The following is a 23,602-nucleotide window of genomic DNA, read 5'->3' on the forward strand; positions in this document are numbered from 1 at the left end:
GTACTGCTTTTGTTCAGTGAAAAGGCCCCAATTGAGTTGTGTGTGTATGTGCGAGTGGGGGGTACCGTTACGCTATATACGACATGTTGGTGGCATTAAGGCTTTGGTCCTAAAGAGGAAACCGTATGACTCAAAGCTACTTTCTCTTCACATTGATGTAAACCACGAAAGTGGCGCTTGTTTGTATACAGTAAGTCCTCACCGAGCATCCAGCTGTCTGCACATCTACAGGAGGGATGTCTTCAACTGTCTGCTGCTTAAATTAAATAATCTCAGTTTATAAATACAAACAAAAAACACCCCAAACTAAACTCATTCAAAGGGTTTTATGGGCAACCGATTAATTCTAATGGACCTCATCAGGCAGCAAATAAAGTGTAAATATTGTAATTAAATATCGATATATTAAGCCTATCATGGTGATGTATCTTATCTCAAGCTCTATCAAACCATACAGGTCCAAATATTACTTGATTAATGATTAGACAGAATCAATTGGCAACAATTTTAACAATCGTTTTAAGTTTTTGTTCTTCGAATCTCAACAAACACACAGCAGCGGATTGTGTAATTTTTTTTCGTGTTTATTATGAACATATACAAAAACATAATGTTTGGAAAGTATCAACAGAATGAGAACCTTCACATTGTTTCGGTGTGTGATCACCAACAAAAATGTCAATCTGCTTTAGATTGTTTCTTCTTCTGTTCCTTTGTAAATACTATCTCTCAACCTTTCACTCACTTCCACTGTGTCACTCGTTGTAGCGTGCCAGTTTGAGTCGGGGGATGATGTTCATGGACTGCAGCTCCTGGAACAGCAGCTTGCAGGCGTACGGGATCCGCAGAGAGGAGACGTGGCAGGAGGACTTGCAGTAGTGACACCTGAAGATAAAAACCGAGAATCAGACAAGAAACAAATCCTGTTCAACTTTTGCTCAAAAAAAGACAATGCTGCATGGGATTTTGATTCTTTCAGTGGACATTGTTGTACACTGGATCATGTAAACTAATGGCAAAGGTTGATGTCCTTTGACCTAGATGTTTCCTTAAATGCACCTTCAAATCTTGCATGATACTACATTTTTTTTACAAGAAACAGATTAAAGGACATGATGGTATGATGAAACTGAAATCATTTCGTGAAAAGATGAACCTGTATGTTTGTTTCCAGTACAAATTGACTCACAGATCTGGAGATGTTGACTGAAATGTTCAACTTACCACCCTGAGTATCCCAGCAGGCCGCACTGCCCGCACACGTCCACCTCGAAGGCGTCACTGGAGATCATGAGGCGCTCCAGCAGCAGCATGCTCGCTCCGTAGCCGATCAGACAGTCGCGCTCCATCTCGCCCAGACGCAGCCCTCCGTCTCTGGAGCGACCCTCTGTAGGCTGCCTGAGGACGGGACAGAAGCATGACATTATCACTAGAGTAGTAGAGATATTGATAAATGAGAGCAACACAGTTTTATTTTTGTTATTTCTGTATAATAACAATAGGACGGTTGATTTTACCTGGTGAGGACGGCTCTGGGGCCTCGGGCTCTGGCGTGCATTTTGTCGAGCACCATGTGCTTCAGTTTCTGATAGTACACCGGTCCGAAGTAGATATACGCTTCCAGAGGTTCCCTGAGGGAATGAGGTAAATATCAAGCTAATGCATCTGTAAACATTTAGTCATCACTACAGTACAGATTATTCAGTTCAAAATGAATCACTTGTCAAGTAAAAATAGACACTTCAATAAAAAAAGAATCAGTGTTTTCCAGCGCTGTTCAGTTGTTGCTATTGCTGCTCCGATTGTTTTTCTAAAAACTTAAAATACAGATGCCCAATAACTTCAACTGAAATGTTTTGATATATAGTTAAGAATGACTAAGATCTTAAACTTATTTCGTAAAAAAGTGGTTAAAACTGTATGAAAAAAATATCTAATAATGACATTATCTGGCAGACGACCTTTACACAAGGCAAAGGAGATATCTTGTCATTACAGGTTACCAAATATATTTAACCGTTAGCTTTATTAAAGTAACAGATTTTTTTATTTGAACCTTGGTACACAATTAAAACAAATATATATCATAGGTCTAGCGTTTGTTTTATATTTTAATGCAGAAATGTTTCATATAACTTTGAAACAAATACTTTTTCCAAGTCCGATATTCGAGTTTGCTAGACGACACCAACAACATAGATTTACCGAAATAGTCCTTAATAAGTGCTTATTCACTAAATCATGAACTCCCTCTGAGATAAAAGGCTCAATATGTCTGATATGATGATTTTCTGCCTCACGTTAGCTTTATGTTTTCACAAACTCAGTGTAAATAAATAAACAATAAAAGTAATGTGACGTGTGTTTGAGTTGTGTTTAATGGGATGAAACATGAGCTCTTCATTACCCAGTGATTCCTGAGGTGACAAAGTCTTTGCCCTGGTAGTTGTACCCGTGGCGGACGAGATCCTCACACACGTCCTTCACCTTGCTGCCTCCGAACGCCGTGCCGTAGTGGAAGCATCCGTCCATGACCCCCGCCTTCCCGGCCAGCAGCTCGATCAACTTCCCCACCTGACAGGATCAGAAGTCCACATGTAACGAAGGCTCATTAATAACATAAATCTTCTGTGCTTTACACTCTTCACTGGCAGCGAGTGTTGATATTGTGGGTGTGATTAGATTACACATGTACCCCTTGGGGTGGGACCGGCAGTCTAAGGATGACTGATTTCAACAATTCCACTGAGGTCTCACCCAGAGGACCCCTGACCCTGACACATAAAAGGAAACACCTACTCTCATTTCACTCTCAGGCCACAGAAACATCCTCCCGAGCCAAACATTTCTGAGACTTCTCCATGACAACCACAGCGAGCAAACACACTGGCACTGACAACTTCAGCAGTAAAGATCATTCAAGTTTTTACAGTGTAAGGGACAAAAACAGGCAGAAACGGGGCCAAGTCATTCTCATTCAGCCCCATCCTGCGCTTCAGATGTGCTGTGCATGTTTGATAAAACTTCCACACTCTGCTACAGGCGTCGGCTCATTGGCAGCCGTCTCCGCGGCAACAAATATCTGTTTGTGAACAGTTAGATTGCTGCTTAGCGGCGTCAATGGACGTGTGCTCTGGAGGCCAATGATAACCCAGAGAGGAGAGGAGCGGGATAATGAGGGTTTTGTCTCTGAAGAGCCGACACAAACTTATGAAGAGCAATGGTCAACAGGTGATTCAGACTGAAGTCACAAATAACAGATTAGGTGTTGAATCATCAAATGTTCGAAAATAAAAGTTGCTGACAAATAAAACACAGAATATCAGAGCTTAAAAGATTATTCAATCAGTTTATAGAATGCAAAAAAATGAATCTGTGACTATTTTCATAGTCCATTATCATTTAAGTCTCCTTTTAAACCTTTATGTAAAAATATTTACTAAATGAAGTGGCTCAAATCTAATAATTTGTTGATTTTCTTTGCATGATTAATAATGAAGTAGATGTATTTGGGTTTAGGGGAAAACACATTTAAAGACGTCACCTTTATCTGTGGGAAAGTATAATGGCGTTTTGCACTCTTTTTCTGGACAATACAATGAAAGGACTCAATGAAAAAATAGGAACACTAATCTCTGATGAAAATCATTGTGCTTTTCAGCATTACAAAATATTTTCTCCCACAGTTCGTACCGTCATTCTGGAGGGATATCCGTGAGGGTTCATGATGACGTCTGGACAGATGCCCGTGTCACAGAACGGCATGTCCTCCTGAGGGACGATGAGGCCACAAACACCTGATACACAGGAATAAAAATCATAATGAAGTCAATGGATACATCTTTATACAGCAGTACTTTTACAGACATCTTCAGATGATGCACAAGAAGCACTTTTAAAATATTTTTCTTCAAAAAACGCTGTAAGAATTTGTACACTAAGCAATAATTTGATTGATAAAATAATCTAAATATGTATTGATTGGTTTGGTTTTATTAAGCAAAAATGACTAATTTGGTTAAAGTTGCAGCTTATTACATATTAGGATTACATGATATACACCATTTATCATTATTGGTAATCTAATAGTGTTTTATTTTTTACGATTATTACGACTCAACAAAAAAATTATCTATATTTATGGAAAAAAATAGTTGGCTCCATTTTAAAATCCTCAATTTTAACCTAGGACTTAAACCAACTTTGCCCATCAACCTAACTGACCACAGTGTTGTGACTTAGACATGATGAAACTTCTAGTAAAAGTGTTTGTTGCGGGATGCTGCAGGGGGGCTTGGTGTAGACCTCTGGCAGAGCTTGACATTTCCATACTCCTGTGGACAGACTGGGTCCTCTTGTGATTCACATGATGTGGGGGACGAGCGCCCTGGTAGCCAGGAGTTTAAGTGCGAGGGCAAATGTTTGCTGAGGGGCCGAAGCACTCTTCACTGGCCAGGGTAAACAGATTGTAGGCCCATTTGCAAATGAAAAAAAGAGAAAGAGAAGAGAAGGAGAGCAGGAAGTGGAGAAAGGTGCTTAGCTTGACAGGGAGACTGGGATTACACATCCATGACTTTCAGTTTAACTCGGAGGAAGTGGAGGGGATCAACTGGAGAGGAGAAATTGAATCCGTGCACGTGGGAAAAATTCACTATGAGCCGACCAGCCAGCCACACAGCAGCCTGTTGATGCCATACAGGATGTAGTAACAGGATGTTGACTGGGAACAAGTAAAGCGATTTGCTGGAAAGTCATCCAAGAGCAGGAAGAAGGTGTAAAGAAAGGAGAAAAAGGCGAGTATGGCAAAGCCAGAAGGAAAGTTAAAAGGGGGTAAATAGAAAGAAAAACAGTCAGTAAAAAGGAAAGGTTGAATATCAGGTTAAAAGTAGAATAAAGGCAGAAAGAGAGGACGGGGGAAGAAGTGGAAAATGGAGGAGAAGGTGATTAGAAAGATTCAGAGAGAGAGACACTTGTTCCCACAGCAGACATCCTCGGTGTTGTTTGTTTTGTGTGAAAGTGAATGATAAAAGAGGCATGAAATCAGCAGAGAAAGGCAAGACAACAGCAAGGGTCCAGAGCCCTCCATCACAGCTCACACAGCCCCACGCTGGCGGCTCGCACAATGGGCCCCTACTACTGACAACCCCAGCACCTCCTCCCCCACCTCCACAGCTGTGTGTGTGTGTGTGTGTTGGTGTGTGTAAATAATTAACTTATTCTGCTCTGCTGACCAGGACTTATGAGACTAGTCATGAGTAGCTGAGAGATCTATAGCCACAGCCAAATTCACTGATAATAAAACAATAAAACCTTAATCGGGTACTACTTTGAAGCTAAATAAAAAAGTTTTACAAGAGTTTCTTAATACTAAAAGTATCTGTAAACACCTCACGGTGAGTTCAAAGGGCTCAGATTAATTAACTAGCCGTACATCAGATCAGTTGCACATCTGGGACCTTCCATCTTGATCTGCAGCTAACCCTACGGCGACCCCTCTCTCTCTCTCGTCACTATCCGAGACAGAAGACATTGTCCCATCCTGAGCTGACCGCCCAGTGGCCACGGCAGTAATGAGGAGAGTAAATTATGCATGGCGCCAGTTAGCTTTTTGATTAAAACATCATACCAGCCCTCTATAGGGGAGGTGCTGCAAAACAATGGAGGTTGTAAACACTTTTTCTCCAGTAGCAGCAGAATACTGCTGGGGTGTAATACATTTGCATAGTCTGGCACAGGACAAAGAGCCAATTAATTGAAAAGAGCTCTTGAAAGATGAGGACAGGGGGGCAGTGACAGAGCAGCAGCTACTGGGACTTGACTCAACAAATGCTCCGGCACAGAGACGACCAAAGTTTTTTTCCAAGTCATTTACAATCTTCCATGACAGGTTCGAATTCGGGGCTCCAAGTAGGGAATGTTGAAGCAGTAAACATACAGGTCTGAGGTCAACATGATGCCATTTGTTTTAACCAGATAACACGGTGTGACAGAGATAAAGCCGGCACCTTTCTGTCCATGTCGACTGCTGAATTTGTCTCCTATCTCTGGCCTCCTGGTCTGCCTGAGGAGGATCTTGATGAGAAAAGCATCTTCAGCGTTGGATGAGATCATGACCTTCTCGACGTACGAGTCTGTGGAGCCCTTATAGCTGCAGAAAGACAATTAAAGAAAGTTTAGTTTTTTTCACAGGATTAGAAAGAAATCAAAATGTTGAGATGTGTTGTTTTAAATGCAGAAGCTGAGCAGGTGGGTGTGGTGTTGTGAGCTGGAGTTCTCTCACCTGACCGGCACGTCTCTGTACTGCGGCTGGCCTGGCTGGGTACTGCCCTCCAGTGGCGCCTGGGTGACGGTTGGCATGGACTTGTTCACCAACACCTGCTTGTTCTCCACTTTCTCACCTGTGCCAAACACAAGACACATCACAGAGTTTAGCACAGGGTTACAACATGCTCTTATATGACTTCAGGTGTGCACAGGATCTGAGGTTTTTAAACATCTCCTATTTATTGTGTATATAAGCAGACGTTCAATGCGTTCTGGTATTCCCCAAAACTCCTAAACTAAACATCAAGCAAAAATAAAAACAGATTCAGAAATTGCCTGACTTTATTTCTCTTTAAATGTCTCCCGAAACACATTTTGTTGAAACATCTTCCTAAAATAAAAATACGTTTAGAAACGAGCTGACATTGTTGGGTTTTAATCCACGAGCTGACTTTCCACAAGTAATACGTTTGTCAAATCAGGGGCAGAATGACGTAGCCTGTATGTTTTCTCTGTTGGTCAGTAGTAATGAAATATAGAATGATGACTGGTGTGACAGCTAACACAAGTAAGCCATGTAAACGTTCAATTCGATATTTGATTGCTGTTTCAGAAAAATATAGTAACTGTCAATCATCTATCAGGACACCTGCAGTGGCACGCCCAACAGGCAACCGATGCTTGGAAGCGTTGCTATCCCTGCCTTACAAAAACGTCCTCCTCATTACAGGCAAAATAATGTTACTTTTGAAACCCAAACCGTTACAGTCTAAAATCTGATTGATCAATTACATCACATTAATTAACATAATTATATAATGGGGCTGGTGTTACACTACTCACTGAATGAAACATAACAAGCCAATGACATCCTGTAACAGACTGCACATTGAAACATCCCAAGATATATCCTGTTGTTTTATTATTGACAGTCACATTTATTGGAGCAGGACAGTCTTGTAATGAGCTGCTGCAAGGCATGCTGGTCTCTTCCGGCTGGTACTCACCAGGAGAGCAGATGCCGTCAGCATCCAGGATGTTGTGCCTCCAGATGGGCTTTCGTGTGACGGCATCCAGCATGGGCCCCATCACCTTGTCGAAGGTCTGGTTGGTGTAACGTCGCAGCGTGCATTTGGCATTTTTATAGACCAGGCAACGGCCAAATCCTGGAGGGAAACAGAGAGGTCAGAACGTTCTGCTACCTCAACAGGTTGTTGATATGCATGTGTTGCAATAGAAGCCCCTATTAAGTAAATTCCAATGCATTATTTATATCAAAATGCCTAATAATTGACAACATGCTTCATGTCATCTTCAGACAAACAGCTCTCACCTCTATCAAGGGAGGCTTTGTTGAGGATCAGAGCGTCCTCAATGTCGTAGCCGCTGTAGCTCATCACAGCAATGGTGGCGTTCTGACCGGCCGGCAGCTTCTCAAAGTCAATCAGCTCGATGGTTCTTGTTTTGACCATGGGCTTCTGAGGGTACGCCAGCAGGTACATCAGGGTGTCAATACGGTTCCTCTGGTTGTAGCCAATAGTACCTGAAGAGGGGAGAACATGAATTCATATGGAGGATTAACTTAAAGGTCAACTATTATGCAAAACCCACTTATTCATGTCTGTGTCCCCTCTGTGGAAGGAGATTCTGAAAGTTTCAGGAAAAAAGATTCACTCTCTTTTTGTCCTGATCCATTTATATAAAAACCTGTCTGAAAATGAGCTGATCAGATTTTGGCCACTTTATGATGTCATAACGATTTTTTGGCTTGTGTAACCATTAGCCAATCACCAACCAAGGTAACACCTGCCCACCTTATCCCCTGAATCTCCTCCTAGAGCACCGTTGTGTTATTTTTAACCAAAGATCTCTCAGAGGGGCGTGGGGAGGGGCTCCTTATTTTCATCTAAAGTAACAGACAGAGAATCAGCACTTTTGAAAAAGGGCTGAAACAGAGAGGATTATGGGATGCTACAATGCATGATCTGTTTGGTGTTTGGAGCCAAACACTTATAACCTATAATAAAGTAATGAAAAACAGTATAATAGGGGACCTTTAAGTATAACTCACTTTCTGATAAGAAACTATGTTGTTTGTTAGTGCATGTGTATCATTATTTTTCAAATGTCCAGTGTTAATGCACACAATGTGTAGAGCTTGTAAAGGTCCCCTATTATACTATTTTTCATCAATATATTATAGGTCTCAGATATATACAAAACATGTCTCTGAAGTGTTTGGCTGAAATACCAAACAGATCATTGTAGCATCCCATAATCCCCTCTGTTTCAGCCCTGTTTCAAAAGTGCTGATTCTCTGTCTGTTACTGATGAAAATAAGGAGCCACTCCCCACGCCCCTCTGAGAGATCTTTGGTTAAAAATAACACAACAGTGCTCTAGGAGGAGATTCAGGGGATAAGGTGGGCAGGTGTTACCTTGGTTGGTGATTGGCTAATGGTTACACAACCCAAAAAAAACGTATCATCACAAAGTGGCCAAAATCTGATCAGCTCATTCTCAGACGGGTTTTTATATAAACGGATCAGGAAAAAAACGAGTGAATCTTTTTCCCTGAAACTTTCAGAATCTCTTTACACAGAGGGGACACATGTTTATGTATAAAAGACATGAAAAAGTGGATTTTGCTTAATAGGTGACCTTTAACTATGAGTGGATTAAATGTGTTTAATCGTCCTGTTTGGTGGGACGGGCCTGGTAAATGTCTACAGAGCAGCGGAGGAACGGGCTGAGTTATGGCATAAAGCCTGGCCTCCCTGGAAGCCTTGACATTTGTCAGATACTATTACTTCACAATCAGGCTACAACACACAGTCTGTGATAATAGGCCCGGGCCACACAACCACATTTGCACATGTATAGGGCTGTCCACACAAAACAGACAAGGCAGAGAATATTGGGCCAAATATAGTTCCAGTCTGTGTTTTTGTAATAATGGGGGGAGGGGAGGAAGGGACGGAGGTAAAGCGGTGGGGCGGGGGGTGTACGCGGCTCTTACGAATGTTAGCAGGGCCGCTTGGGGAAGTTTTGGTTACCAAGGAGCTGCGGGTGCGCACTCTGTGGTCTTTCGCAGCTGAGCACACTGACCCCCCGAGCACAGCCAGAGCAGACACAATGAATTGCTAATGACACTCTGGGTGACTGGCAGGGAAAGGGCCTCCGCACACACACAGCACAATGGAGAACCTACGCAAGCGCCCCATGTTTGATGTCCATGCGCATACACACTCTGACACACACACATAAGAAAAACACTCAATCACACATACAAATGTTTTCTGACAAAAAGTAGAGCAGCAGCAGAGTTTTTGGGGGAGAGGACCCAGCAGGCTGCTTGTATCTATACTGTTTGTTATTCTAATGTCCTTTTGTATGATTTCAACTCGTGCAAATACAACTTTAAACTCTAAACCACCGGATTTAGGAGACTTAAGAAAAGTCTTGATGTAAGATTAAATTGCTGTCTGTATTTGTGTTTGTGCATGCATAGAAGTAATGTGTGGAGGATGTTTGGGAAAGGATTTGAGATCTACAGTTGAATGACCTGCAGCAGACTGAAGCTACCTGCTCAGCTGAGTCTTACCCATGGCCTGCTTGCCCATAGCGCACTGGTATGTGTTCCTGGGAGACTGGTTGTGGTGGGGGTAGGGAATGAGGCCAGCACACACCCCGAGCAGCGTGAAGGGCTCGATCTCCAAGTGTGTTGTGTCTCTACAGGAAATGACAAAAAAAAAAAACGGAAGTGGGAGTGAGACCAGCGTGATGACAAATCAGGAGAACTTCTTCACAATTTGAAGTCTGTCCTGTGTGATCACTTGCCACTCACTTGTTAATCATGTGTTCATAAAGGGCGATCTGACAGTCATTCTCCTCATTTACATCCAGGTACTCCACCAGGCCCTCGTGCAGGAAGTCTTCAAAGGTTCTGGAGGTCAAGAAAAGTTTGTTAAGTTTGATATGTTTTAACATATATGATTATCTGCAAACAAATGTGCTTTTAAAAACTGGCAGCCTCACCTGTAGCCCTGTGACAGATCTTCAATGTGTTTGTTTTTCACCATCGGCTGTCCCCTCTTCACTATGATGTAAGGTCTGATAGAGAAAAACAAAACAGAACATTAGCAGAAAGTTTTCTACATATTCCCTTCTGAAATAGATTAAGAAAAGTTATTACATTTTGCCGTTTCAAATCCTCCCAAATATTTTTTGCAAATATGTTAAATTCCCTCTATAATAATACATGTTTTCTTGAGTTCATCCAGTTTTTCAAATTTTTGCTCTTCTTATAGAACATTTTACGAGCGGTCAAGCACTCTTACCAATGTTCTTGTCAAATGCAAGGAAGCAATATGTTGAATACATTTTTTATGAATATCAAATAATGAAATTTGGATTAGTATACGTTTGAGAGTATGTATCATTCAGCTATTAAATGGCGTACAAACTACTCCTAGATGCTTTTGATCTTCCTGTAATGGCTGCACTGACGCTCTGAAAAACATGTTTAGTTTACCTCAATTCACTAATGCTGAAGGACTCTAAATGTTTTTATGACGTGTGTTTTGGTCCAGGTTTGAACTTCCCTACCTGCAGAGACGTCCTCCGTCAGAGGAGATGTAGACGCAGCGGTCGGTCAGGTTGGTGGAGATTGATACAAACTCGTTGATGAAACCCGCCCGGCGCATCAGTCTGAAGGTGCTGACCAGCTTCTGATGATCCCGAATCACTCCGAGAATGTTACCTGTTGACATAGACCAGACCAATGCACACGCTTATTTACATAACTACTGTGTGCTGTTACCCACAATCAGCATTAATGCATACTCAGCCTGCAAGTAAGGTACAGCAAACAATTACATATTCAATTAATATGTTAATTAATAATCTCGTCTATAAAACAGCTGAGAATGGTAAAATATTATTAGTTTTCCCAGAGCCCAATGTGAAGTGAAAATATATTGTGTTTGCCATCATACAGGGATGCAAACTCATCAGGTATGAAAAAGGTGACAAGGATCCGAGCCCCCCGACCCCACGGAATATCGGCTTTAAAATGAGGAATAACAGAGGATTTTAGCAGTCAGAACAACTAAAGCAGCAGTGTTAATAATAACAGAAACGCCAAAGAGTCACATCTAATAGAAATATATAAAAGCATTTATTTTAATTGTGTAGCAGTCAGTTTATAATTTTGAAAATGTATTTTCATGCCTCTGTGCAAGGCTTAGTCTTTCTATCTTTATAGCCAGTGGTGTAAAGTAACTAAGTTCATAAACTCAACAAGTACTATACTTGGGTACAATTTTGAGATACTTGTACTTTACTTAAGTATTTCAATGTTTTGCTACTTTGTTCTTCTACTCCTCTACAGTTCAGAGGTAAAAGGTGTACTTTTACTCCACTACATGTATTAATACCTTTAGTAACTTTACAAATGTGGATGAATGATGTGAAATCTAATCAAGTCTTAAATCAGACTAAATTCACAAGCTACCCTGCAGTATACAAAGTCATTCAAACTAGCTGCACCTTTACCAGCTTTGAGAACACTTCAATGATCAATCATTATAAAACATATCATATCTATTATTCTGAAATGGACCAATCTGCACAATGACTACTTTTACTGTCGCTACTTTCACTATATTTTGATGATAATACTTTTATACTTTTACTTGAGGAACATTTTGAATGCAGTACTTTTACTGTAACAGAGTATTCCTACACTCTGGTACTTCTACTTTTACTCAAGTACAAGATCCGAGTACTTCTACTTTTACTGTCGCTACTTTAACTATATTTTGATGATAATACTTTTGTACTTTTATTTGAGGAACATTTTGATTGCAGGATTGTTCCTACACTCTGGTACTTTTACTCAAACCTGAGTACTTTACTTTACTCAAGTACACTATTTGAGTACTTCTACTTTTACTCAAGTACAAGATCTGAGTACTTCTACTTTTACTCAAGTACAAGACCTGAGTACTTCTACTTTTACTCAAGATCTATACTTATACCACCTCCGTTTATAGCCTATGAAAAAAACTATTAGAAAACGAAGGCTAAAGCTAACGTTAGCAGATAGTGACAATGTATGCTAGTTAGCTAGCTCAACGATTCATTAAATAATATTGCGACAGAAAAACTTTTCAGTGCACATCACGCTCTGCCGCTCCGACAGGGAGCTCTGCTCTGAACACCTGAACGGCCCGTTCTAACAGCTGTTCACCAGCGGTCCAGTCTGTGCCACAGTGACTCCGGACCGCACAGTTAATATTAACGAACGCACCCGTAGGTAATGTAGCTAATGAAGCTAGACGATCATCGCGGAGCAGCAGAGCCTTAGTTATTATACATCCATGAGCAGAGCCGACAGGCAGGAAGACTCGAGCACACAGCTCGCGCTTCATTATAATATATAAAAAAATAACACCATGCGTGTCATGATGGCACATAATTACCCGCAGATTACTCCGGGTCCCAGACCCCCCCCCATACCCCAAAAATATTTTTATTGCAGATCTACATGAATCACACAAACGACCTATTTTGGATTCAAAACGGCGAATTTCGCCGAAAGGTGACAAGTTCGCATCCCTGATCATATCAGACAGAGTGAAGCAGCCAATTGTGACAATTATGAAAAGTTGGAGCATGGAAGTGCTTGGTATTTTTTCTCAAAGGACTCAAATGTTTAAACTGACTATTCAAAGAGCATCTGAATATTTTGGTAAAATACTAATTGATTGTTAAAGCTAATTTATTAAGCTCAGGTATGAGACAAATCCACTACTCAGAAAAGTGACTGCCGTTAAAGTAGCTTATTCTACTTTTGAGTTTAATTTTAAATCCAAAACTCACATCCACAGACTTTAAATTGAAAGGGGAAACAGCCTGCGTATACATTAGTGTACCCTGAACCTCCGCCGCTGGTGAGAGCCGGCTGCCTGCAGGGGTTTGTTCATATCGAGGCTGACAGACAAACGACTGGAGAACAGAGGGACTCTGTGCTCTGCCTCTGTGTGAGGGCACATCCGCAGTGAACACACTCTGATGGGCTTTGACACCTGCTGCTACCAACTAATTAAATGGTATGGCAGCTAATATAATTTGACAGTTATCAGTGGCGAGACAAACATATACAGTAATTAAGGGGCCAAGCTCTGACTCAAGAATAATACCTACTGCTGCCATGAAATTAACGACTTATCAGACTCCCTGCAAAACACTAAATTGTCTTCTGTAAACTAAACAGAATATTTTCCCTTCAAGTTCATAAGCAATGCATTCAAAACAGGGAGGATTAAAGTTCCTTTTCAAGTGATCTAAAGCAACAGCAGCGACTGGTAATTCTCTTTGTGTTTATTTATTTATTAGGCTGCAACGAGGAGTTTTACCGTTGAGGAAGACCAGGAAGACGCTGGGGTAGGAGAGCTCCTCTCCACACAGCAGGTTGACGTCTTCTACGCCCAGATTGAAGGCCAGTTTGATGATCGGACCGTCCTCCATGTCCGTGGTGATGTGGGTCATCAGAGCCAAGTTCTTCACCAGACCACAGGCCTACACAGCAAAACAACAATATAAAGCGTGTACAGATAGTATAACAAAGAAAACAAGGTTTCTAATAACACAAAACTACACAAGACCTGCACCACAGGTCTGTAAATACCAAACCAAATCAATCCACAGCATTTATTGGACATCTAATAATGGGTACAAAGAGCTCAGGTCAACTCTTTATGGGCCTACAGGTCATAGCATCCCTACCCCTTTGTGGGTAACGGTATTTCGATCTCTCTGTCTGTACACACAAACTGAAAGATTGACAATAAAGTTGACTTTGACTTGACTTTCCCCGGTCTTATGGCTACTTATACTCCACATGGGTAATGCTCGGTTTTCTTTCCTTCCATCCCTTTTATTTCTAGCTGTAGTTTAGAAACAGGGTACTTTTGAAGCAGTGTTTTTATCAGTAATGACTCTCGGAACTTGCAAACTTTGAAAGTGCTGTTGATGGGAAAAAGAAGAAGACAAAGTGTCATGTAACCCGAGTTTTGCCAGCACATGGGCATATTTAGCAAATGCACAAGTGTGCTGTTTTTACAAGACTAATGTATGTCATCATTAGCTTCTGCCTAATGTCGATGCACGGATCTCTGGCTATGAATGCACACACGATGTTGGGTGTTCTGATTTCCATTTGTTTTGCGATTAGTGTTGGAATCACAATTGGGCTGGCCTAGGATTAAAGCAGCTCTGTGTAGAAAGCAATAGAGGCAGAATGCAAGGGCACAAACATGTATCATCATAGCAAACTGAGCACAATTAAGAAGTAACTTTACTCAGGCTTTACACAGATTTCAATATTCAGCAGATTTTCCACACGTAGATCTGTGTACCGCTGTTCGCAGGTTGATGTGGCTGCCGTTTGCTCACCTCTCCCTCAGGAGTGTCAGACGGACACAGCATGCCCCACTGAGACGGCTGCAGGGAGCGCGGCCCGCTGACCTTCCTGGTCTTCTCAAACTGGGAGGAGATCCTGGTCATCATGCCAAGAGCCGAAATAAAGGAGAGACGGGACAGGACCTGGGTGACACCCTGACGGTCCATCTTGAATCTCTTCAGAGACCAGTTGCCCTGTGGACAGAACAGTCACTTTTCGTTACAACCCTGCCTATTTAAGTATTTTTTCATGAACATTTTTGAATGTAGTATATATTTTTTATTTGACTTATAACAAATAATTGCTGGGCTTGAAAACCTCCATCTGTTTACATGATACTGCTGAGATTGGACAGTGTTGTTGTGACTAAGAAATGCTGCGCTATACATCAACTTGCAAAGATCCATCTTTCAGTCCGAAAAATATATTTGTGATGTCTCATATCAGATGATGCCAGTTTAAATGTTGATGTATTTTTTAATCAAATACTTTAAAACTTGTCTGAGCTTTGACTTTTCCTCCCCAAGCACACTCTCACCGTGGATATGGCATTGACCATGCCGTTTGTGATCTGGTCCTGCCGCATGTGCTTCACCACGTCGAACTGAGCTGCTCTCTGCTTGGGGATGATCTGGTCGGCGATTTTCTTCAGTTCAGAGTTGAACTTCTTAAACAGATCCTCAAACAGCAGAGACAGCAGCTAGAACGGACGGAGAGACACCATCAGTAGTTGTTTTTAAATGGAAGTCATTAAGTTGTAAAAACAATAACTTCAGAGAGTCGTCATTGTTTCTCCAGTCTGACTCTCAGATCTCCTGGCACCGCACACCTGTTCTGACTCTAATCTGCGCTGAGGTGCGTTTACAGTCAGATTTAATAACCAGCTGTGCCGACTCGCTGATAAGCCTGACCTGGCCTCCGTCCAGGGTCCCTGTCCTCCTCCACCAGGCCTACAGGAGCCAACCTCTCTCACCACCCCCCACCCTATGCATTAGCATACATCAAAACAAACAGGCAGCGCTGCTTAAAATTAATAAAGAAATTAAGCTTCCATTGCGCAGCCAGGCCAATTAGTTGAATGTCAGCTAACCATAATTGGAGAGTGAGGAGATTGCTGGCGTTGTTAGTGTGTAAGCCCCTATTGAAAGAGGGCTCTGGGCCCCCACCCTCCTCCCATCTCCTGCTCCTTATACAGAGCAGGTTGGGGGGGAAATTAAAGGCCTTAAGACAGCAGTAATTACATTATCAGAGCCGGGCCTGCGGATTAGCTCAATCGCTCCAGTCAAGGCAGCATTTCTATTGTCACGCTGCTGAAAAATCCCCATGCTTCCACAGCCTCTGGATTTTGGTGCCACCGCATATCTCTCTCCTGACAAAGCCAGGCTGAAATACAGGGGGAGGAGAAGGGGGGGCCAAAACAAAACATGGAAAAACAAAGCTGAGGGAAAATAATGAGAGCCTTATTAAAAGAAGGAGGCAGGAACAAAGATGCAGGTGAGAGATCAGGGCGGGAGCAGCGCTGTGATCCGCTCGCACCAAAGCACGCAAGAGTTATTTGTTCTTTTCTACACGTGTTTTTGTCAGGCCTGTTTTATTTTCTAATGGCTGTATGAATAAAGAAAAAGGTAGAAAACACCTTTGAGTTATAAACACCCAGATCAACAGGGGGCTTATTGATGTCAGAACTGAACTCGGCTCATTTACCTGTTCACAAATGTACAAATAAATGAGCTTAATGGACCTGCATGTTTTTCTAAAACAAAATAAGACGGGCATTATCAAGCAGTGAATGAATCCACATGGCACACAGAGGCTTACCTGTCCAGCCAACTCGAGACGTTTGTTGCCATAGTAATCTCTGTCATCCACCTTGTTGCCCCCTTGAGCCAGGATCACCCTCCGCACCATCACAGCCAGGTAGATACACTTAGCCCGGAAGTTAAACTCTTTGACCTGTGGACAAAATACAAAGTGATTATACTTTGTAAAACGTACTGAGTGTAGTAAATGGACCTTGTCTGTCTGGAAACATACAGGCACATGTGTGAGGATTAGAGACGCCAGGAGCTCTCGGGCCTCCTCCATCTTGGTCTTCTTCGGTCCTCCCCACATGCGCTGCCTCCGCACTTTATTCCCCAGATACCGCAGAGCCTGAAACACAGAGCAGCAGGTACAGCAGGGATCAGGGAGCGGGCAACGAGAGAGGGGGGTTTACACCTTTTTAGACATTAATGAAGGTGTGATACCAGATTTTCTAAATGCATACCATTAACAATAATGTTTTTAGATATCTACCAGACCCAAACCTAATCCACCCAATCAAACATGACCTTGAAACACAAGACCTTGAAAAAAACCTCAACAAAAAAAGGGCCAAAACCATTTTTTGTCACTGTACAATTAATTTGTTCCTATACTCTTAAAATAGCCAAGACAGTTTTAACAATTATTTTATGCATTGGTGTTGAATTGACAAATGTTGCATTAGTCTCAATTTAGATAAAATTCAGGACATTGATCAAAGAAAGAATAAGTGAACATGTCTTTGAAAAAGCAGAAGAGAGAAAGGGGCACACAGAAGCTACAAAGACCCCAGACTGGATTCAAACCAGGGACGTTGCAACTACTTGATTACAGTCTCCGTCAATGCCATGTAACTTTTGATAGTTGACAGTTTTCAACACTCAATTTTGAATTTGAAAAGTGTTGCGGTTCATTATCCAGCTCCGGTCATTAGTTCTGTTAGCATTATGTTCATTTAAAACTCAATTTCAAAGGCATTTGCTCTAAGTGAAGCTAATGTTATTGTAAAATTATTAACATGATGGTATTATTTATTTTAAAGAGTACAGAAAACACATGTTTCAGGACACCACACACACACACACACACACAGCACACACACACCACACACACACACACACACACACACACACACACACACACACACACACACACACACACACCACACACACACACACACACACACACACACACACACACACACACACACACACACACACACACACACACACACACACACACACACACACACACACACACACACACACACACACACACACACACACACCACACACACACACACACACACCACACACACACACACACACACACACACACACACACACACACACACACACACACACACACACACACACCTACACACACACACACACACACACACACACACACACACACACACACACACACACACACACACACCACACACACACACACACACACACACACACACACACACACACACACACACCCACACACACACACACACACACACACACACACTGAAGACTTTTTAGCAAGACCACCCACTTTACCCATGACGATGAATAAAAAAAATATGGGGCAATATTAAACTTTCGGGCAACTCTGCAGAAAAACAAGTTATTGTATAAATCATACAAAAACAACATTTCTTAATTGATGAAATCACACATCTTAAAATCTGAATCTTAAGTATAAATCACTGAAAAAAAAAATGACAGTCAGTTTTGGTTTAGGCAGATTACTTATAATCTGATAGCAATGTTTCTTAAGCCTTATCTGCCTTTAATTATATAGATTTAGGCCTCATTGTGCACAATACAATGACCCAATGAATACCATGAAAAGACATCATGGAGGCTGGCAGACAGAGGGACATCAGAGCTGCAGAGACCGGTTGCTAGGACGCAAATATGGCCTCATCAATGCATCAGTGGTTCTTCTAACAACATCATCTTTATGAAAAACAAATTGGCCGATTGTATTCATCTGTAGATGTCAAAGAAAACACGTGGGCCTGCTGAATAAAACACCCAAAGCATTACTTGACAGGCTGGTGAGACAAAGCCTTCGTCATCTGATCACAGAGAGACAAAGAAAATACCTTCTGTCAACAGACGCTTGTTTCTGCGTCTGAGCGACAGCATCCTGCTCTTCAGACGCAGGTAATGGGCAAATTAGTGCGGCTGATAATTCAAGATCCTTGTTTACTGACTCCGAGCTCAATCATACAGTAATTATGTTGTCATTCTACAAATGATGTTGTCCGAATTACAAAGGAACAGTCATTGATTTCAACACGTTTGATTTTCAGAATCATAATTTTCTTTGGGTGGAAATGTTCTCAATATTGCAAGATTGATGATAAGATAACCACTGTCATGTTTCTACACAAGATATGAGAGCGGTTAGCTTAGCACAATGACTAGAGATGGGGGGAAACAGTCTGCCTACCAGCACCTCCAAAACTCACTAATTAAATTGTAACAGCTTGTTTGTTTAATCTGTACAATAAACAAAAGCGTAACAACGCATTGTCTTGTTTTACAGGGGGGTTATGTGACTTCCTGAGTCTTGTCATCCCTGTGTGGTTGCCAGGCGACCATTAGAGACAGCAATTAGTGCGCTTAAGAGGCGATTTTGTCACCGTTGGCCCAGCTGACGGTTTTCCACCATTTCCAGTCCTTGTGCTAAGCTAAGCTAAGCAGCCGCTGACTGTAAGTTTGTATTTACTGTACAGTTATGAGTGGTATCTATTTAACTAGCTCTCAGCAACAACAAAAAAATACTGTTTTCCTAAAATGTTAACCTTTTCCTTTAACAAAGGAAGTTTATATAATATATATGCTTTGCTAGATTGATTACCTTATCATCTTTATAAATCCAGATTAATAATAATCTTCACTATTTTTATTTTTATTTTATTATATATGTTGCATTGTTGGAGGAGCTCAGGTCAGAATAATTTCATTGCCATTTCTACACAGCTTATGTGCATATGACAATAAAACCTTTGAATCTTTGAATCTAACGGCCCACCTGCGTCTGAGTGAAGATCTGGGCCTTCTGACACTCCTCCAGGCTCGGGCCGAAGCTCGCCATGACGTGCTCTTCCGTCCCGATCATCTGCACAATTTCCTGGTCACTCTCCACGCCCATGCCCTGTGTGAGGGACCATCAGCGAGAGTGTGAGGGGAATAATTATAACAAAAACAGTTGAAATGTTTCATTTATGTAACCACAAAAGGACATTAAGGGGAGGTAAAGTACACACACAACTAGTTACTCAAACAAGAGTGTGTGTGTGAGTGAGAGTGTGAGTGTGAGTGTGAGTGTGAGTGTGAGTGTGTGTGTGTGGTGAAGGGAGGGGTGAGGTGGGAGTCTTAAGGTTGTCTGACATTTGCTTATGGAAATGTGAAGCTGTGGGAACTGATCAGTCTGTCCCACACCAGATCTGAGGTTGTTGAGGGAAGAAGTCACCCAGGATATACAAGTGCACAGCAAACTGCATGCAAACCGTGTCCTGTAGATACAGACCTCAGCTCCAAACACTCGACGCTCACAAGCCGACATGTTTGGAGAGACTTGTCCTCAGAGGGAAAATAAGTTAATGATGCCAGCTGGCGAACTGACATTTTCATTGAGAGCAAATGGCGACACATGAAGATAAAAAACAAAAAGAAAAACATCTGGCTGTGTTGTAGCACCCCCTACTGGACGCTCTGCATCACTCAGCTTCATCATTATAACCATCATGTATATTCATCATTTATCTTTCACCTTGAATATGATGGCAATCGGGGCGTCCTCTGACAGCGTGTTGTGTTTCAGGTAGAATCTGCCTTGCTTGACAATCATATTAGTTCTGCTTTTCTTCTCATGAGTGGAGCTGGAATTGAGACACGTGGATAAAGAAACGGAAGGTTTGAGAATTGGAAACTAATCGGAACAAAAGTAATTGCAACAAGCCTATTCATTTTAAACCCTGTGCTGGTATAAATTTAAAAAAAATGCAGTTTTAAAACTCCGTCTCTACACCAAGTAAAGGCTAAGGGAAGATATTGTCACAGTACCTGGTCACTGAGGCTCCGACTGCTCCCTTCCTGTCCTGCTCCACAATGATTCGATTCTTGGACAGCTGCTCTTGGATCAGAATGACTTTCTCTTGACCCTTTACTATGAAGTAACCCCCTGTGAAGAAATAGGAGATGGTTTTACAAGAATCACTATCAAGAAAATGAATCGTAATTAGGGTGTGTTAATGCTCTTATTCTGTGTCATTCTCTGTGTACCTGGATCCAGAGGACATTCATTGAGTTTAGAAACCTCCAAGGGCGTCTTTCCAGTGAGAACACAGTTTGAGCTTCGCAGCATGATCGGCATCCTGAGGATAGTGAATTACAAGAGTGTATTAATAAGACCACTTAGTTCAATTATACTGTATGTGCTGTTTATTGTTATGTTGCCATTAGGGAAAGATTGAACTAAGAAATTAAACTTAAGGTGAGATAAGATAAATTAAAGGACAGCTGAATTGAATGTAAGGAATGTTAGTTCCAGACTGATAAAAGGAGTTTTTGACAACAAAAAGTGAGAACTTCAGCCACCAGGGGCAGGAAGTGACTGTGTGTGAAACAAAAAGAGAAGCTTTGATACCTTCCGATGGGCAGTGCGTTGCGGATGATCCTCTGACTGCCACGTGTGTACTCGATGTCCACTGTGATGGGTGCAGAGTAGGTCATGTCTCTGAGGCGACACTGTTGAAACAAACAGGAATGAAGAGGGAAATGTTCTGACGTTTGATCATCGTAGGTGATAAGATATTTTGCTATAATAATAATAATTAGTACCCTATCAACGGAAAGAATCTTTTAAATTATCAATTTATCAAGTTTTATTTTAGGCAATCAATTAATAGTAAATGTAAAAACACACCAAAATATGTCAATATATTGCCTTTTTTTTATTTTTTATAAATGGTGTTAATATTTGAGCTGCAGTTAACAAATATTTGGCACTTTTTGACTCAATATTTAAATAGTTCAGGATACATTTTCTTTCAAGTGATAAATTGTCTCTAATAAAAAAAGATGTTATAGTTAAAAAACGTTATAGTCAACCATTAATTATAATATTTACTTTAATAATAAACAAAAGCAAAGCTCACCTCGTGAGGAGATACTGGTCTGGTAACGTTGAAGCTTTCCTCAACATCAGGCATGCCAACATAGATATTGAGGTATCTGGAAGTAAAACATTAAAATACATTTAACTTATAAATGAGTTTAAAAGATGCTACATCGAACAATGATGGTTTAGAGACGACTCACTTGAGGTACCACATGGGATCAGCATCACTTGTGATCTTCTCGTTTGCTTTCATAATTTTCTTTATCTGGAAAACAAAAAATATATATAAACAATTTATATTTAAATAAAACCGGAGCTGTGACGTACGATGACGTTGGGGTTTTGTTTTACCTCCACATTGATGAAATAGTTGAATGAGTCGATGTGCTGCTTCACAAGTCCTTTCACCTGGAAAACAGATTACAGGTCAAACATAGTGCAAAGTGAAATGCATACATTTTGTTATGTTTGTAGTGGTGAAACAATAAGAATGATAAGTCAGTCAAAAGAAAAATAGGAGCAAAATAGTTAGAGTTAAAGAAAAAAAAAATAGAATAAAATGGAAATGGAAATGAGGTCTATTGCTGAACAGTATCAACATAAATCCAGACCCACATGCATGTAACATGTTTGCACTTGTGGTGATTGTCCCGTGTCCATTACGTTGTTGTAAGGCAGACTGCAAATGTTATTTTATGGCAATATCACAGTTTAGTTCATTTTTGCATCAACATTATTAGGTTCCTTGAATTGTCAAGTATTTAATTCAATGAAACAAATGAGTTTCTCTAATTATTTTATCCATAATCAGTTTATCCGTTAAATGTTCAGTTAAATTGCTATTGTGTGTTGAGGGGGGTCCCAATATAAAAGCTTATTTCATTATGTGAGGATTTATAGGAAATAAAAGTAAATGTTTGTGAAACACAGCAGTTCGAAGGTGTGAGCTGTTACCTTTAGAAAGGCTGGTAACAGTTTCCATTTTTCCTGAAAAAAGAAAGAAATTCAATACATATCAGGTTTAATTGCACTTATTTACAGGTAGTGAGAGCAATTTGCTTCAACTTTTCTTATTTTGCAACTTTAATGTAAGGCTCCAAATTTAATAAAAAATGTTAATAAATGTGACACCCAAGTGACACATTGTGCGAGGTTCAGACCATAAAGCCTCCATGAACTGTTTGTTTTGCTTCTCTGTGCTGCTAGCCTCCATGTTAGCCTCTCTCTACTCGTGGTGTGAAACTTTAGTCTTTATTTCCTCTAAACTCACCTCTATGGTGTCGACAGGAGCCGCCAGCTCCTGAGGAGTCATGTCACCAAACTCCCCCCCAAGCACCTCCATGGTTGTTTCTACTGTTCAACAGTAAACAAATAAAACTCTGCTCATTCTGTCACTGTTGATACGGCGTCGGAAGTCGCACCAGCATGCAACCCTCTCGTGTGTTACAGTGTAAAATGTCCGTACACACGGAACAAAAGAAGTGTTCCGCTTTTCGTACGGTGCTGAAAACTCTAAAATGTTTGATGTGATGTCGTGATGTCAAATAGATGAATTTCTGAACAGTATGATAGGCACAGTGGTCAGTGCAACCTTAGAAAGAAAACGCTCACAAAGAGACGCCTAATTACCACAAACCCAGTAAAACGACCCAAAATGAATACCAAGATACAGTACCAATAACAATCTTTTCAAAACAACCAGAGGTCTGGTGCCTTTTAAAGACAGTTCAGAACATCTTTTACATGTGTACTGTACACACTATATAGAACAGCTGCAACTTTACAATACTACTTAAATGTTAATGCATGAATAATGTAAAACTCTTAGAGGAATTATTACTCACAATTTTGAGTTGGTTTTCTTTACTGAAGAAAAATGATTTTAATAATGATTTCACTCCCTCATACATAGTACTCACATACATTAAGTTATTACATG

The 23,602-nt window shown here is 41.0% G+C and overlaps 1 protein-coding gene across 1 annotated transcript; it reads right to left on the reverse strand.

Annotated features, from left to right (window-relative positions):
* Positions 1 to 568: 568 nt before the first annotated feature.
* Positions 569 to 23,005, reverse strand: polr3b (polymerase (RNA) III (DNA directed) polypeptide B). Its single transcript, XM_034141888.1, has 28 exons — positions 22,934 to 23,005; positions 22,618 to 22,650; positions 22,015 to 22,071; positions 21,864 to 21,928; positions 21,701 to 21,776; positions 21,190 to 21,290; positions 20,826 to 20,917; positions 20,607 to 20,724; positions 20,314 to 20,422; positions 19,573 to 19,695; positions 16,765 to 16,881; positions 16,549 to 16,683; positions 15,269 to 15,430; positions 14,724 to 14,924; positions 13,685 to 13,847; positions 10,872 to 11,025; positions 10,302 to 10,376; positions 10,111 to 10,209; positions 9,868 to 9,995; positions 7,598 to 7,807; positions 7,272 to 7,430; positions 6,281 to 6,398; positions 6,006 to 6,148; positions 3,694 to 3,797; positions 2,408 to 2,574; positions 1,518 to 1,631; positions 1,225 to 1,398; positions 569 to 885 (listed from the first exon to the last, which is right to left on the reverse strand). The coding sequence occupies exons 1-28, from the start codon at positions 23,003 to 23,005 to the stop codon at positions 756 to 758; spliced, it is 3,399 nt and encodes a 1,132-aa protein (XP_033997779.1). The 3' UTR covers positions 569 to 755.
* Between the last annotated feature and the right edge of the window lie 597 nt (positions 23,006 to 23,602).

This window comes from Trematomus bernacchii, unplaced genomic scaffold (assembly GCF_902827165.1).
Source record: "Trematomus bernacchii unplaced genomic scaffold, fTreBer1.1, whole genome shotgun sequence".
NCBI lineage: Eukaryota > Metazoa > Chordata > Actinopteri > Perciformes > Nototheniidae > Trematomus > Trematomus bernacchii.

Coding starts and splice junctions, on each gene's coding strand:
- polr3b (XM_034141888.1), bottom strand. CDS start 23,005: ATGGAGGTGCTTGGGGGGGAGTTTGGTGACATGACTCCTCAGGAGCTG. Junction 20,423..20,606: donor GTCGGAGCCTCAGTGACCAG/GTACTGTGACAA, acceptor TCTCAATTCCAG/CTCCACTCATGAGAAGAAAA. Junction 7,431..7,597: donor CAAAGCCTCCCTTGATAGAG/GTGAGAGCTGTT, acceptor GTTTCCCTCCAG/GATTTGGCCGTTGCCTGGTC.